This window comes from Fusarium oxysporum, chromosome 3 (genome assembly GCF_000149955.1).
Source record: "Fusarium oxysporum f. sp. lycopersici 4287 chromosome 3, whole genome shotgun sequence".
NCBI classification, from domain to species: domain Eukaryota; kingdom Fungi; phylum Ascomycota; class Sordariomycetes; order Hypocreales; family Nectriaceae; genus Fusarium; species Fusarium oxysporum.
The window spans coordinates 5,222,461-5,233,999 of record NC_030988.1 but is presented as its reverse complement, the minus strand read 5'-3'; the positions used below and the strand labels follow the sequence as shown (position 1 = coordinate 5,233,999).

At 46.1% G+C, this 11,539-nt stretch overlaps 4 protein-coding genes across 4 annotated transcripts; 3 read left to right on the top strand and 1 right to left on the bottom strand.

Annotated features, from left to right (window-relative positions):
• Window positions 1-1,973: 1,973 nt before the first annotated feature.
• On the top strand, window positions 1,974-2,957 carry FOXG_14909 (uncharacterized protein; the record flags this gene model as incomplete). The annotated part of the gene is made up of 1 exon (XM_018394974.1): window positions 1,974-2,957. One exon carries the CDS (start codon window positions 1,974-1,976, stop codon window positions 2,955-2,957), a length of 984 nt encoding a protein of 327 aa, XP_018254934.1.
• A 1,522-nt stretch (window positions 2,958-4,479) lies between these two features.
• FOXG_14908 (uncharacterized protein) lies at window positions 4,480-5,845 on the bottom strand (the record flags this gene model as incomplete). The annotated part of the gene is made up of 2 exons (XM_018394973.1): window positions 4,480-5,555; window positions 5,612-5,845. The coding sequence occupies 2 exons, from the start codon at window positions 5,843-5,845 to the stop codon at window positions 4,599-4,601; spliced, it is 1,191 nt and encodes a 396-aa protein (XP_018254933.1). The 3' UTR covers window positions 4,480-4,598.
• A 1,727-nt stretch (window positions 5,846-7,572) lies between these two features.
• FOXG_14907 (uncharacterized protein) lies at window positions 7,573-8,505 on the top strand (the record flags this gene model as incomplete). The annotated part of the gene is made up of 1 exon (XM_018394972.1): window positions 7,573-8,505. One exon carries the CDS (start codon window positions 7,573-7,575, stop codon window positions 8,503-8,505), a length of 933 nt encoding a protein of 310 aa, XP_018254932.1.
• A 1,893-nt stretch (window positions 8,506-10,398) lies between these two features.
• On the top strand, window positions 10,399-11,539 carry FOXG_21826 (uncharacterized protein). The gene has a single exon (XM_018402193.1). The coding sequence runs from the start codon at window positions 10,622-10,624 to the stop codon at window positions 11,174-11,176; it is 555 nt and encodes a 184-aa protein (XP_018254931.1). The 5' UTR covers window positions 10,399-10,621; the 3' UTR covers window positions 11,177-11,539.

The window sequence follows — 11,539 nt, the reverse complement described above, 5'->3', positions numbered from 1 at the left end:
CTCTGAAATGACAAACCTTGATAGATATAATCACGCAGCCAGTGTTGCATCTGTTATCGAGCTGCAAGCTTAATCTCTTTATTATGCTTTGTCTTATATAGGCTAGCAGGACCTACTCGCGAATAGAGCGAAGACCATAATGTTTATAGACCGAGCTCTTGCGTACTGTAAGGTATAGGTAAGGTAGTTAGCCGTTTGGTCGCAGTGGAAGTGCTCTGGGTTTAGAAGATTTAGAGAGTAAGTTAGAGGCTTTAGACTACGGCAGGGCCGACTTAGGTATATAATGCTTATCGCCTAGGTGATACGGCACGTGCATAGGGTTAAAGGCAAAGCTATATTTAATATAAATTATTGCTGGCTCTGGTGAATTATAGTATAAGCCGAGATTCTTAAGCTTTTAAAGCTGACTTAGCCATAATATGATAATAGCCTCTGTGCATATCGCAAAGCCTATCATATTAATAAAGTTGCAAAGGCACTAAGAGGACTAGATACCCTCTAAAGAGCCATATTTAGATAAAGACATAAAGAGAGAGCTTGATTGCTGCTACCTTCCTCTTAATTGATATAACAGAAGTCACTACTCACTGCGATGTCTAAGAGCGCGGTCTTCTATAAGGTTAGCACGGGCCCTCGTGGAGGAAACGCGGCGCGTTTCGTGTTCTGGTTTACAAGCCTAGACGGAAATGCGCCGCATCTCTAGCCTACATGCGTGATTAGGGCCTCGAATTTATAGTAAGTACAGGAGATAAACTTAGATCAGGCTATCGCAATGATCTTTCCCACAAGTTGTTCCAATTTGTATTTCCTAATCTGTCTATGTTACATGTGCCTAATTAACGATAACGCAACTCGACTGAGTGCTATAAAAATAGCATCATTAAATAACGCAGTGGCTGTTGGAAAATCCGGGAATCCCCCTTATTTTCAGCATTTAGGCTATTAGTCTGAAAGTCCTAGATGAAATTATCTAGAGATATAAACCCAATAAGAACTCTTATCTCAATAATTAATAACCAAGTTTTACAAATATATTTTCACCCAGCACTACTGCGCAATATAAACAACAGTGGCTAAATGCAGCAAATATCCGAGCCAAATATCCGAGCCAAATATCCGAGCCAAATATCCGAGCCATGCATTAATTGTTAGCGGTCGTGCGCTGAGATCTAGGTGCGCCATCGACGCATCAGTGACATTCAAAGCCCTTGTGGGGCGGGCAAACTGGGGCGAGCCGAACGAAGTACTGGTATGAGCAATACGTGTCATGATGAAGCTCTCTGCATAAAGAGAAAGTGGACGATAATGGACATCACATATCCAAAAACCGACCCAGGTGCCAGTTGTGGACGGCAACAGGGAGATTCCCCCGTGTCAAAGGAATAATATGACTGCTGAGGTCCTGTCGAATTCTCCGATGGAGCTGTTCAGGCCGGGCCCCTTAGTAAAGACAGGTGCCATATCCTGGAACTGGCCAAGCCTGTTCGCTCCGCATTCTCCGCCATTATATGCTGACACTGACACGTGTAATTCGAAGAAAACTCAGTTTCCGGAGGAAAGTTCTAGACCCCAGTAACCATAGAATATGGAGAATTGCTAAATTAAGGTTTATGCCACTTTCATGCTGATGATTCTAAGTGGGAAGTTTCGTGGCATACGTCGCCGCTGAAGCACAAAGCGGAAGATCAGATCAATAGTGCGAAGAGGATCGCAGTCGCTGTGGTTGGGGGAGTACGCTGCTATGAACCCTAACTGTCGCATTGCATCCTGCTGAAACACTGCGTACCGGTAGCTGCATCACTTATTGTCTGCATTTGGCTAGAAAGAAAATGAAGTCGAGAGGGTCCAACACGAGTAATGGTTACTGCCGAATATTTTAAAATTAACGCTGTTGTGCCGCTGTAGAAGTTAGTTGCAGTTTATTCTTCTTTACCCTGCTTTGGCAGCCTCCAACCTTTCAGACTCATATCACAATGCCGGCCCTTTCATATCTCGTATCTGTCTTCTATGCCGCAGCCTTAGTACTCGGTAGCCCCCTTATAAAGGCAGGGCAACATAATAAGCCGTTCGCACAAGACGTCACCTATCAGAACCTCAACGCTAGGGGAGGCAGTATTGATACTATATTTAACGCCCGAGCTGCCAGTAAAACGCCCTTCTACGCTATTGCTCACCGTGTTAACGATATGGAGGCTCTTCTGCTCGCCCTCAACGATGGGGCAAATGCCATCGAAATGGACCTGTTTGCGGAAACAACTGGCTGGTGGGCTTCCCACGACGGACCGAGCAAGAATGGGGACACGGCCCGAGACATGTTCAACGCTGTCGCCAGGCACCGCAAGGGGGGTAAACCTATCACCTTTGTCTGGCTCGACATCAAAAACCCGGACCGGTGCGATCCCGATGATCAAACATGGCAGTTCTGCTCCATCGCTGCATTACAAGACCTCGCGAGAGAAATCCTCGAGCCGGAGGGCGTGCGAGTGCTCTTTGGTTTCTACCACACTGAGAATGGCAATGCCTACCGGCTGATACGCGACGACCTCAACAGCAAAGAAGCTATCAACGTCGACGGTAGGGCGGCGCCCTTGCTCAAGGAGTTCACGGTCAACGGCCCGGCCGATGTGCGCAAGCGTGTCTTGTCATACGGCGACCCTAACATCGGATACCTATTTGGCAACTGCTCGGAACCTGGAGATGCACATTTAACGTGCACGCAGTTGCGTCAGGCTGCCGCATCTGGTGCGTTTGGCAAGACATTTGGTTGGACAGCTGCAGCGGGGCAGACCCAATACGTGGAAGCACTGTTGCGCGTGGGTGTTGACGGTGTCATATACGGCTTGGGAGGAGCTGACTATGATGGGAGTGCTGCACAAGCTGCTAAGGAAATCCGTAACTCACTTGGGAAGTATTCGGACAGGTACTACCTTGCAGGGAAGGATGATAACCCGTGGTAGCTTTCATACCTGAGTTTGTAGTATGGTATAGGTGCTAGAAAGTGGCCTAGAGGCTTCCCCGCGTGCACGGACGGAAAGGGGCTAAGTAACGTTATTTTTACGACAATCAAGCCTCAACACGTCATGTGTAGGGACCCGCTTGGTGGTATCTGGTCAACTTACATGCAAGTCTTGGTACAGTATCCGTAATAGTGCGGAAGTAGGGGCAACGAACTGCTGGTACCTGATTAACTATGTAACTTTGACCTCTGTCTGGTGCAGCTTACGCATAACTAAACCGCCACCTAAGTCCCCTTCAAGTCAAACAATTCACGCACGCTCTGGCATTAGTCTCTCTCATAAACATTTTATTAAGGACAGTTTCATGGCTGACACGTTTGGATATTAAATCATTGTTACAGGATGTCGAGTCAATGTGATCATCATGACGGTTCTATTAATCACGGGATAATAAAACGCACTTGCTGTTATCGTCACGGGTCGATTCACTTCCGGGGCCTCCTAATTGTATTAGCTCTAAAGAGTGTTATTTTACTTGACTGTAATTTCATCTGTCTCTCGAATTTGGGATTTTTAGCGCAATGCACTAATGCATAAAAGAAGTATTTATTAAGTTAAAAGTCTGCCGCGCAGAGGTAGGCATAAGTTATAGCAAGAAGTAAAAGCAGTTAAATAACTATTCTATGTAAAAATAAGCAAGTAAAGCGCTGTCTATTTACCTAATGTGAATTTAATAATACTACCTCCTAATCAGCCTATAAGTAAGGTATTCCATTATATTCCTTAAAGACAAGTAGCCGAAGAGCTCTATAAAATCGTTAATATACTTACTTTGGATTTTTATATGCACTGGCTTTGTGCTGATTCCTTGCTTTGGCGTAACATTAACAGGTGTTGAACAGATCGCGTGTGCCTTGATGTCCTCAATTACATGTGTATTGTCCCAACTCCATCCCCCGCCTTCCTCGGAGAGGGGTCTGCTTATTATGCTTTCCTGAATGGGTCTAGGGTTGCCGATAGCTGACTATTAGGTTACATGATACCCTGTGCGGCCATCCTACAGTCCTATAGTAATACACTCAAGTATATAGAATACATTTATTAGCACTTTTATAGCCTTTTAGCTTACCAGCTATTAATATAATTTCTTTACCTTAATATGCCTAACCTGCTCTATTCACTATTAAGAGATATAACACTTCGCTTAAGCTCAGTATAACACCCTACTGTATCTGCTAATATAAACCTAGTATGGACTAGTTTATCCCTTGGGAAACCCAACTGTTATATATTAAGAGGTCTTATCCAGTATAGTACTGCATTACCTTAAGTAATACCTATACTGTTAATTATAGCTATTAACCGACCTATTACTGCAAGCTCTGCAGCTAGTAACACCTCAGCACTACCGTACAGCACTGAACTACCACCTAGTAATGCTGAGATAATAGCGGAAATCTAAATGCTGCGTAATACAGTTAACCGGCTGCTGTTGAACAGTAGGATGGCCGGTAAGTGGGTATGACCGGCAGGTGAGTACTACATGGCATGACAATAATATAGTCAGCCGAAGAGTTAAAACCTTGTTGTCCAAAACCGAAGCACGCACGACTAGATTCCAACAGACGCCCGTACGACTAACTATCCCTCCAGACGCCCACGCGACTCTGATATCCACTGCCGAAAGAGATCCCCTCCTTGCTTCGTCAGTAGCTCGTTCTTTTTCCGCAGGCCCTCGGCCTTGGCCAGGCGATCTTGCTCCGGCAGTTGAGCAATACGCTCAACGACGTCAATCTCATCCTCGCCCTCCTCACGATAGTAGACGTCCTCTAGGCTGAGGAAGCGGTAGGCATCAAGCAGGTCGTCATCGGCGATGAGCGGCGAGCCCACGATTAGCGAGGCCGCAATGGTCGAGGAGGCCTTGCTTTCGACGTACTCGTAGGAGGCGAAGGCGGGCAGCATCGCAGTGGCTGAGTGCAGCACGTTGTAGAACTCCGGGTAGGGGAGCCCGCGGTGGAACTTGATCCGGTCTTTGGCCTCGTCTGGTACTTTGGGCAGGCCGCCGTTGCCGACAACGGGCAGCTCGATGGCCTGGCGGTCGCTGTTGAGCTTGGCGAAGCGCTTGGAGGTGCCCTCGTAGTCACGGTTTGGGCGGCGATTGACGACTAGGTCGCCCTGCATGGCGAAACGAAGCGTCGCCTCGTTCTTTATGGGCGCGGTGGGGATCGTAAAAACGGGCGGGAAGGTGCTGATGGGGACGTTGTGCACTTCCATCTTTGTCGCCCAGTGCTTTACGATGACCGTCATGTAGTTGGTAACATGGTCGCTGAGCGTGATGAAGCGTAGCCGTTTTGCCTCGATCCACGGTTTGACGGCTTGGAAGCGACGGTCCTCCTTCCACTCGTTGCCGTGGTGGACCGTGGCAAAGAGGATGCTGCTAGTATTGTGGAGGAGATGGGCGAAGGTTGGTTTGAGCTTGGCGTCGATGAGATCGTACTCGCTGGTGACGGACAGCACAATATCCGGCTCGGCAGTGGTCTCGCTCTCGAAGTACTTGGGCCGAAACTCATTTCGGTGATCAGCTTGCGGTTGTCGGCGCTAGGGATCAGTTCGTAGATGGAGCCAATCCCGAATCGTTGGGAAGCCAGGAAAACGTTGGAGTTGCACTCAGACAGCTGTCCCAGCGCGCTCAGGTAGCTCGCCGATACTTCGTCATGGCAGCCCTTGCTCTCTATCACCGACACCTTGACCTCCTTGCTAGCGAAGGGCGAGCCGGGGTTCCGGTAGTTGAATGTAGTCGAAAGGGAGGAGAACTGATAGAAGACCAGCAGAAGGAGAGCGCATGCAGCGACAGTTACGTATCGTGAGGCCGGCCGGGTCGCAATCATGGCTAATTCTTGACGGATTTCAAAGTAGAGGGGCATATAGCTGAAGAAATGAACGAGCTAACAAAGACATTTTTGAACAGAGTAGAGGGGCGTATACGTGAAGAATGTACGAATGTACGGATGTAACGAACCAATAATCAATCGATCGAACCTGAAGTTTCAGGCTGGAAAAAACAGGCTGGCGTTATCAGGAAATGGATACAGTGCGTGGCAATAACGCGGCTGTTGAGGTGTACAAGATCCTGTTACGTGACTTATTTTGCGCGTTGGCTTCCGCACCAACCCACATACAGGAGTTGTTCACTGAGGAGACTGACGCTCCATTTGGCCAATAATAACTCTATTCAGGTGGCTGAACAAGTGCCTCGAGCGGACGAATGGGAGTGGCTAGTTTAATTATTTAGTTGAACCTAATTTCGTTGAGAAATTACAGAGTGTTGATGAGCATACATTTGAAAAGTGATGCTGGGGATGGCGAAGGCTAGGTGCGCCACTCTACTTAACGTAAGGGGATCGGGAGAGACAGGTGGCATGCTTGACGTCAACTTGGGATCATGTACCAAGCCTAGTGACCAATGCTCTCATCGACTGTAGTAGAGTCCGTTTATTTGCCCCACTTTGCAGGGGGTAGAGTCGATTAAGAAGGTTGGAGTAGAGTCCATTTACCTGCCAACCAATAAAAATGGTAGAACGCGTATTATGTAACCAGAACGGTAAGTTCGAGATCGAGTCGTGTTGATAGGTGGAGCGAGATAATAATATTGCTTTTGATGATGTCGCGTAAAGCAGGATTAAATGTGATATATGTACCCATGGCCCAAAGATCTCCGTATGAAGCTCCTGGGGGCTTGGGAGATGTGGAATACGCTAAGTGGACTTGAATGTATGGTAACGAGGATGTTTCAGAAAGGTCTTGGATGGACGGATGCGTAAGTCTATGTCTTTCTTGCATTTTTGAGAAAGGAAATTAAGAATCCAAGAATGCATGGGTACTTGCCTTAGTAAGTTGCCCCTAAAAATCTGCGCTTACTCCAAGGGAGCAAGTTAGTTCTCATAATCATTCTAACATTCCTGAGATATGTGGGCTTCACTATCCGCCGTCGAATACCGAACCTATTCCCCATCTTGCAGTCCTGTACATGGACGGGCTCAGATGTTGGAAGTGTTGTTATATTGCCCGTTAAGTTCGGAGGATTCAAGAGCATTGCCGTACTGAGCATAACTGGCAGAATCCCAATGGTAAAGGAAGACCAAGGGGTGGTGTTAACAATGCCGCCGAGCTGCCATGGATACAAGGCGTCTACTGTCAGTAATTCTTTCCCTCAAGAGCAGGCAGTAAATTATTCGAAGTTAGCCGAAGACCAATGGACCAAAAGAGAATACCGGAATCAGGATTCTTAGGCACTTCAACTCTACCACTGGAACCAGCTACCTTAACACCTGAGCTTTATGCCCACGTGAAGGGCGTATTATTACGGGACCAGAACTTTGTTAAGAGGGAAAACGAGCCACGGGTCTACAGCAAAACACAAGGAGAGGACTCTTTTGCGGCCACAAGTCTTTGGCTAAAGCGCACACAATGGCCAGCTATCTTCCATAAATCACGGCGAGACATTCTAGGCCAAGGACCCAGCCGGGGAGACCCAGATATCGTGAGCCCATGGCAGGATGAGCAAAAGATAGCATGCATTGTCAGTGCCTTGTAGTACGTCTTAGACCGGTGCGAGATGACGGCCCGCCATACGGGCCGATCACTCTTATGTTGGCTTCGCAGTTCAAGGCTTGAGTCTTGCGGTCAGAATCCCTTTACTCTCCTGGCTGAAGATAGTAGCCGGAAGAGATATTGGAGACTATGGAAGCGGTTTATAGCCTTTGTCATTCGAGGGCATCGAATGCCGACTTCCGTTCGAGAGTCCGAAACGAAAATAAAGCTCGATGTAGAGCATTCAAAACAGCTACAGCACATTTGGGAGCATCAGGTATGGGCTACAATTGATGTACCCAGAGGATTCTGGCCAGCTAGACCTAGCTATGCCGAGAATCACGCGCCGCTACGTGGCGCACAACCGGACATCTCTGGGCCTATGAGGTGGAGCGATGCTCGACTGAGCAGTAATGAAGAATATGACGCTGAGAGCGATGAGGATAATTATGAGACTTCTGAAGACGAAGATGAACTTCACAAGGCCAAGAGACTCACCAACCGGGAGTTTCATGTAATACGCTTTCTACCTATCAGACTAGGTGTCGCTAGGTTCAAGTACCTCGTCTGGATACGTCGATTTGCAAACCTACTACGGCGCGAACGATCTGGATATTTGGATACAAATCCAGGGCCCTTAAAGGGACAGCGGCTTGTCTTTAATTCGAATGGGAATATATGGTCAATATCTCGGCTTACAGCAATACTTCAAACAGTAACCTCTAGAATATGGCTACAGAAGATGAACATTCAGCATTACCGCCAAATTTCGATTGGAATCACAGAAAAGCATGTTCGGAAAGTGCATTCACCGTTCAACCGATATGATGATTCTAGCGCCAAAGTGGATCTGAATGTCGTATTTGCCTGGCAAAGCGGACATCGGCCTTTACAAAGGGGCATTACATACGGTCTTGATGGCGCATTTCCACATCAGCTTCAGCCAGCGCTTTTTTGAGCATATGAGTGGGCATCAACTCGCTGGCATGAATTTTTACATCAACCTAGTAAAGTGTTACCACCAGCTCCATCATCAATACTGACGTCTATAAAGAGTGACAAAGGAGGATGCAAATCACCCCACTATGGAAGTCGATCGTTCAGTGACCAGGGATCTACATTCCTCTAAGCGAGTAAAGCGGCTTGACCCAGCCAAGATACTTACAGGATCTACGTCAAAGAATCAGTCTAATCCCCTTAGTACGGAGGTTCATCGTGACGAGCATTGTGTGCGGTTAGGAAATATGATCTGTATCCTTCATGACCATCGTGTCCTTATATGTCTGCTTTGCAAGACAGCAATCCAACCAGGCAATGGTATAGAAAATCATTTCCGCAATCAACACAAGAGCAAAGGCCATATATTAGAAGAGATTATGTCTTTTTGTGCTCGTTGGATACTTGAGGATCCCATAAGAGTATCTCTGCCAGAGCATGGCAGCTTGGCGATACCTGGGCTGGCAAAATATAAAGGGTTTAGCTGTAAGGAATGTACATTCCTAACAATCAATCGCAATGACATAGGTCACCATAATACGAAACATACTAAGGGGGTAGCAATGAGAATAGATAGGTCGAGGTGCTATTACAAAGCTTCATGAAGGGCCGTTTTGTACGATATTGGATTGTTCAGGAATAGCTCTTACCGGCAATATAGTTTCATCAGTCATAACAATTAGGTTGTTTTCTGGCTGTAACTAGATCTACACTGTTATTAGGACTGGAAGTGGCAGCCATTACTAGTCACCAGCGCTCGCTGGCGACCGGGTGACATACGCGACGGCGCAGGCGGTGATGGCACAGAGAAGAGGAGATCAAAGCCAACCTAGTCATACATACCAAATTCAACTTTAGTAGAGTTGATTATTTCGCTCCACTTTGCAGGGGGTAGAGTTGATTTATGCAAGGGTGTAGAGTTGAATTTCCGAAGTCACTCGACAGGGGAGCGCGATGATCAGGACCGGGGGTAGAGGTGTTTTTATGATTGGCTATGAAGCTTGCTGTCTAATTAGGCGCCTCATACGCGAGGAACGTCAGCACGCGTTGCGTAAGGTAGGAGCCCGTTATATGCACGTTAAAGACTGTATCATATATAATTCTGTTTCTTTAACCTAATTTTCAAGTTTGAGCTGCTTCAGACTTAGTTTGAATTTTTACAAAATTATTTTCAGTCTGGTGTAAGCTTAAATAAATTTTCCAGTATGACACATACTTTTATAGGGCCCAGGCTTATGATGTATGCTAACGTACACGATAAGCTTGCCGATCAGATAAGCATGCCGATCAGTATACTGTGCAGCTAAAAGTAGCTTACCCTATAGTATTTTCAACATTAAACAAAATAGCTAAAAATCTATAAGAAGTATTTTTAAAGATAGTATAGTTACTTATATAAGAAAGGATTTTTAAAAGAATTTTAATTATTTTATTTTATATAGAGAACCTTAAAATACAGTGTGTTTTACAGTGTAAATATACTTTAAGGTTTATAGCTATATAGAAATTTTTAAAAAATCTAAAAAAAATTAATAAAGCCTATTTTAAGATTTATATATCTATTAATAAACTTTTAGCTATTTTAAGCTTAATTTGGATTTTTCAGAATTATTTAAAAAGTTGCCTTTAAGGTGAAAAGTGGAACTGATCGGCATGCTTGTCTGATCGGCAAGCTTATCGTGTACGTTAGCGCGTTTTCAATTTTTGTGCGATTTCAAATGGACTCTACTACAAATTAATTTATAAATTTCCATTAGAGCCATCAATTGAACCCAGATTGGCCGGATTTGGGCTTAAAATACTCTATGAATTCTAACCCCTCTTGTTTTAATTGTTGTTTATATTGCGCAGTAGTGCTGGGTGAAAATATATTTTATGAAACTTGATTGTGTCTAGGACTTTGAACTTTAGATCTAGAACTTTCAGACTAACAGTCTGAATTCTGAAGGGAAGGGGGGTTCCCGGACTTTTCAACAGTAATGAACTCTGCCCCCTACCTGTAATGACCCATATTTTACTTGTATGGTGTTTTCTATGAACTCTGCCGCAGGTTATCGTGGATTTATTGTTAAGTTGAAATGCTCTCAGTAACCAGCCATTACTCATTTGTTAAGCGTCCGTTCAAGAGATACTCTCCAATTACGGCAATCCCGCCATTCTCTCCTCTGTCCTTCACCACTCCCTCCATCGCCGTCGTCAAGTTCTTCAGAAGCCCATCATCCATCCCATCATCACGACAAGCTTCCAGAATATTCCTTAAAGCCTGTACTTGCATTCCAATTGGATTCCCCAGGTTATCATCCCACGCCTTGTCATCCCAGGACCGAGCAATAAGTCCATTATACGATATCAATGCGCCTAGGAACGGGTTCAGGCTGCCTGACACAACAGGTTCAAGCTTCTCGTCGACTGTCGCATGTCCCTTTTTGAGAAGTGCCATAGCGACGAACATTCCGCTAAACATGCCATACATGGACGACAGAGCAGCAAGGTCGTATCGAGCAGCAGCATCTATGGCTGTGCCGAGATACTCCGGCCTTCCGAGGGGTTCAAGGAATGAGGCGATGGGCTTGAATGCTTCGGGGGTTTCTCCACTGACGACAAAGAATGACTGGGGCCCTCCGATCATTTGAGGCGTTACCATGACAGCTCCGTCGAAGTATTGTTTGGCAGAGTGGGAGGCGGCCCAGTTTGCCATCTCCCGTGCTTGTTTCGGTGTACCGTTGGTCAGATTGACAATGGTCTTTCCCTCGAAGGTAGAGGTCGGAATGTCAGCCAATACATTTTTGATGCTGGAGTAGTCGAGGAGACAGATGATAATGATGTTGTTCATGGAGATAGCATTCTGGACATCCGCTTCGAGGATAGCTCCCGCCTCAACGGCGACTTTGACCTGAGGTCGGGCTGTCGTGCGGTTCCAAATCGTCACTTTGTGAGAAGCCTTCAGAAGAGCTTGTACAAGGGCGGAACCCATGTTCCCGAGGCCGAGAAATGTG

Excerpts from the sequence above, each read along its gene's own strand:
- FOXG_21826 (XM_018402193.1), top strand. The coding sequence starts at position 10,622 with ATGCTCTCAGTAACCAGCCATTACTCATTTGTTAAGCGTCCGTTCAAG.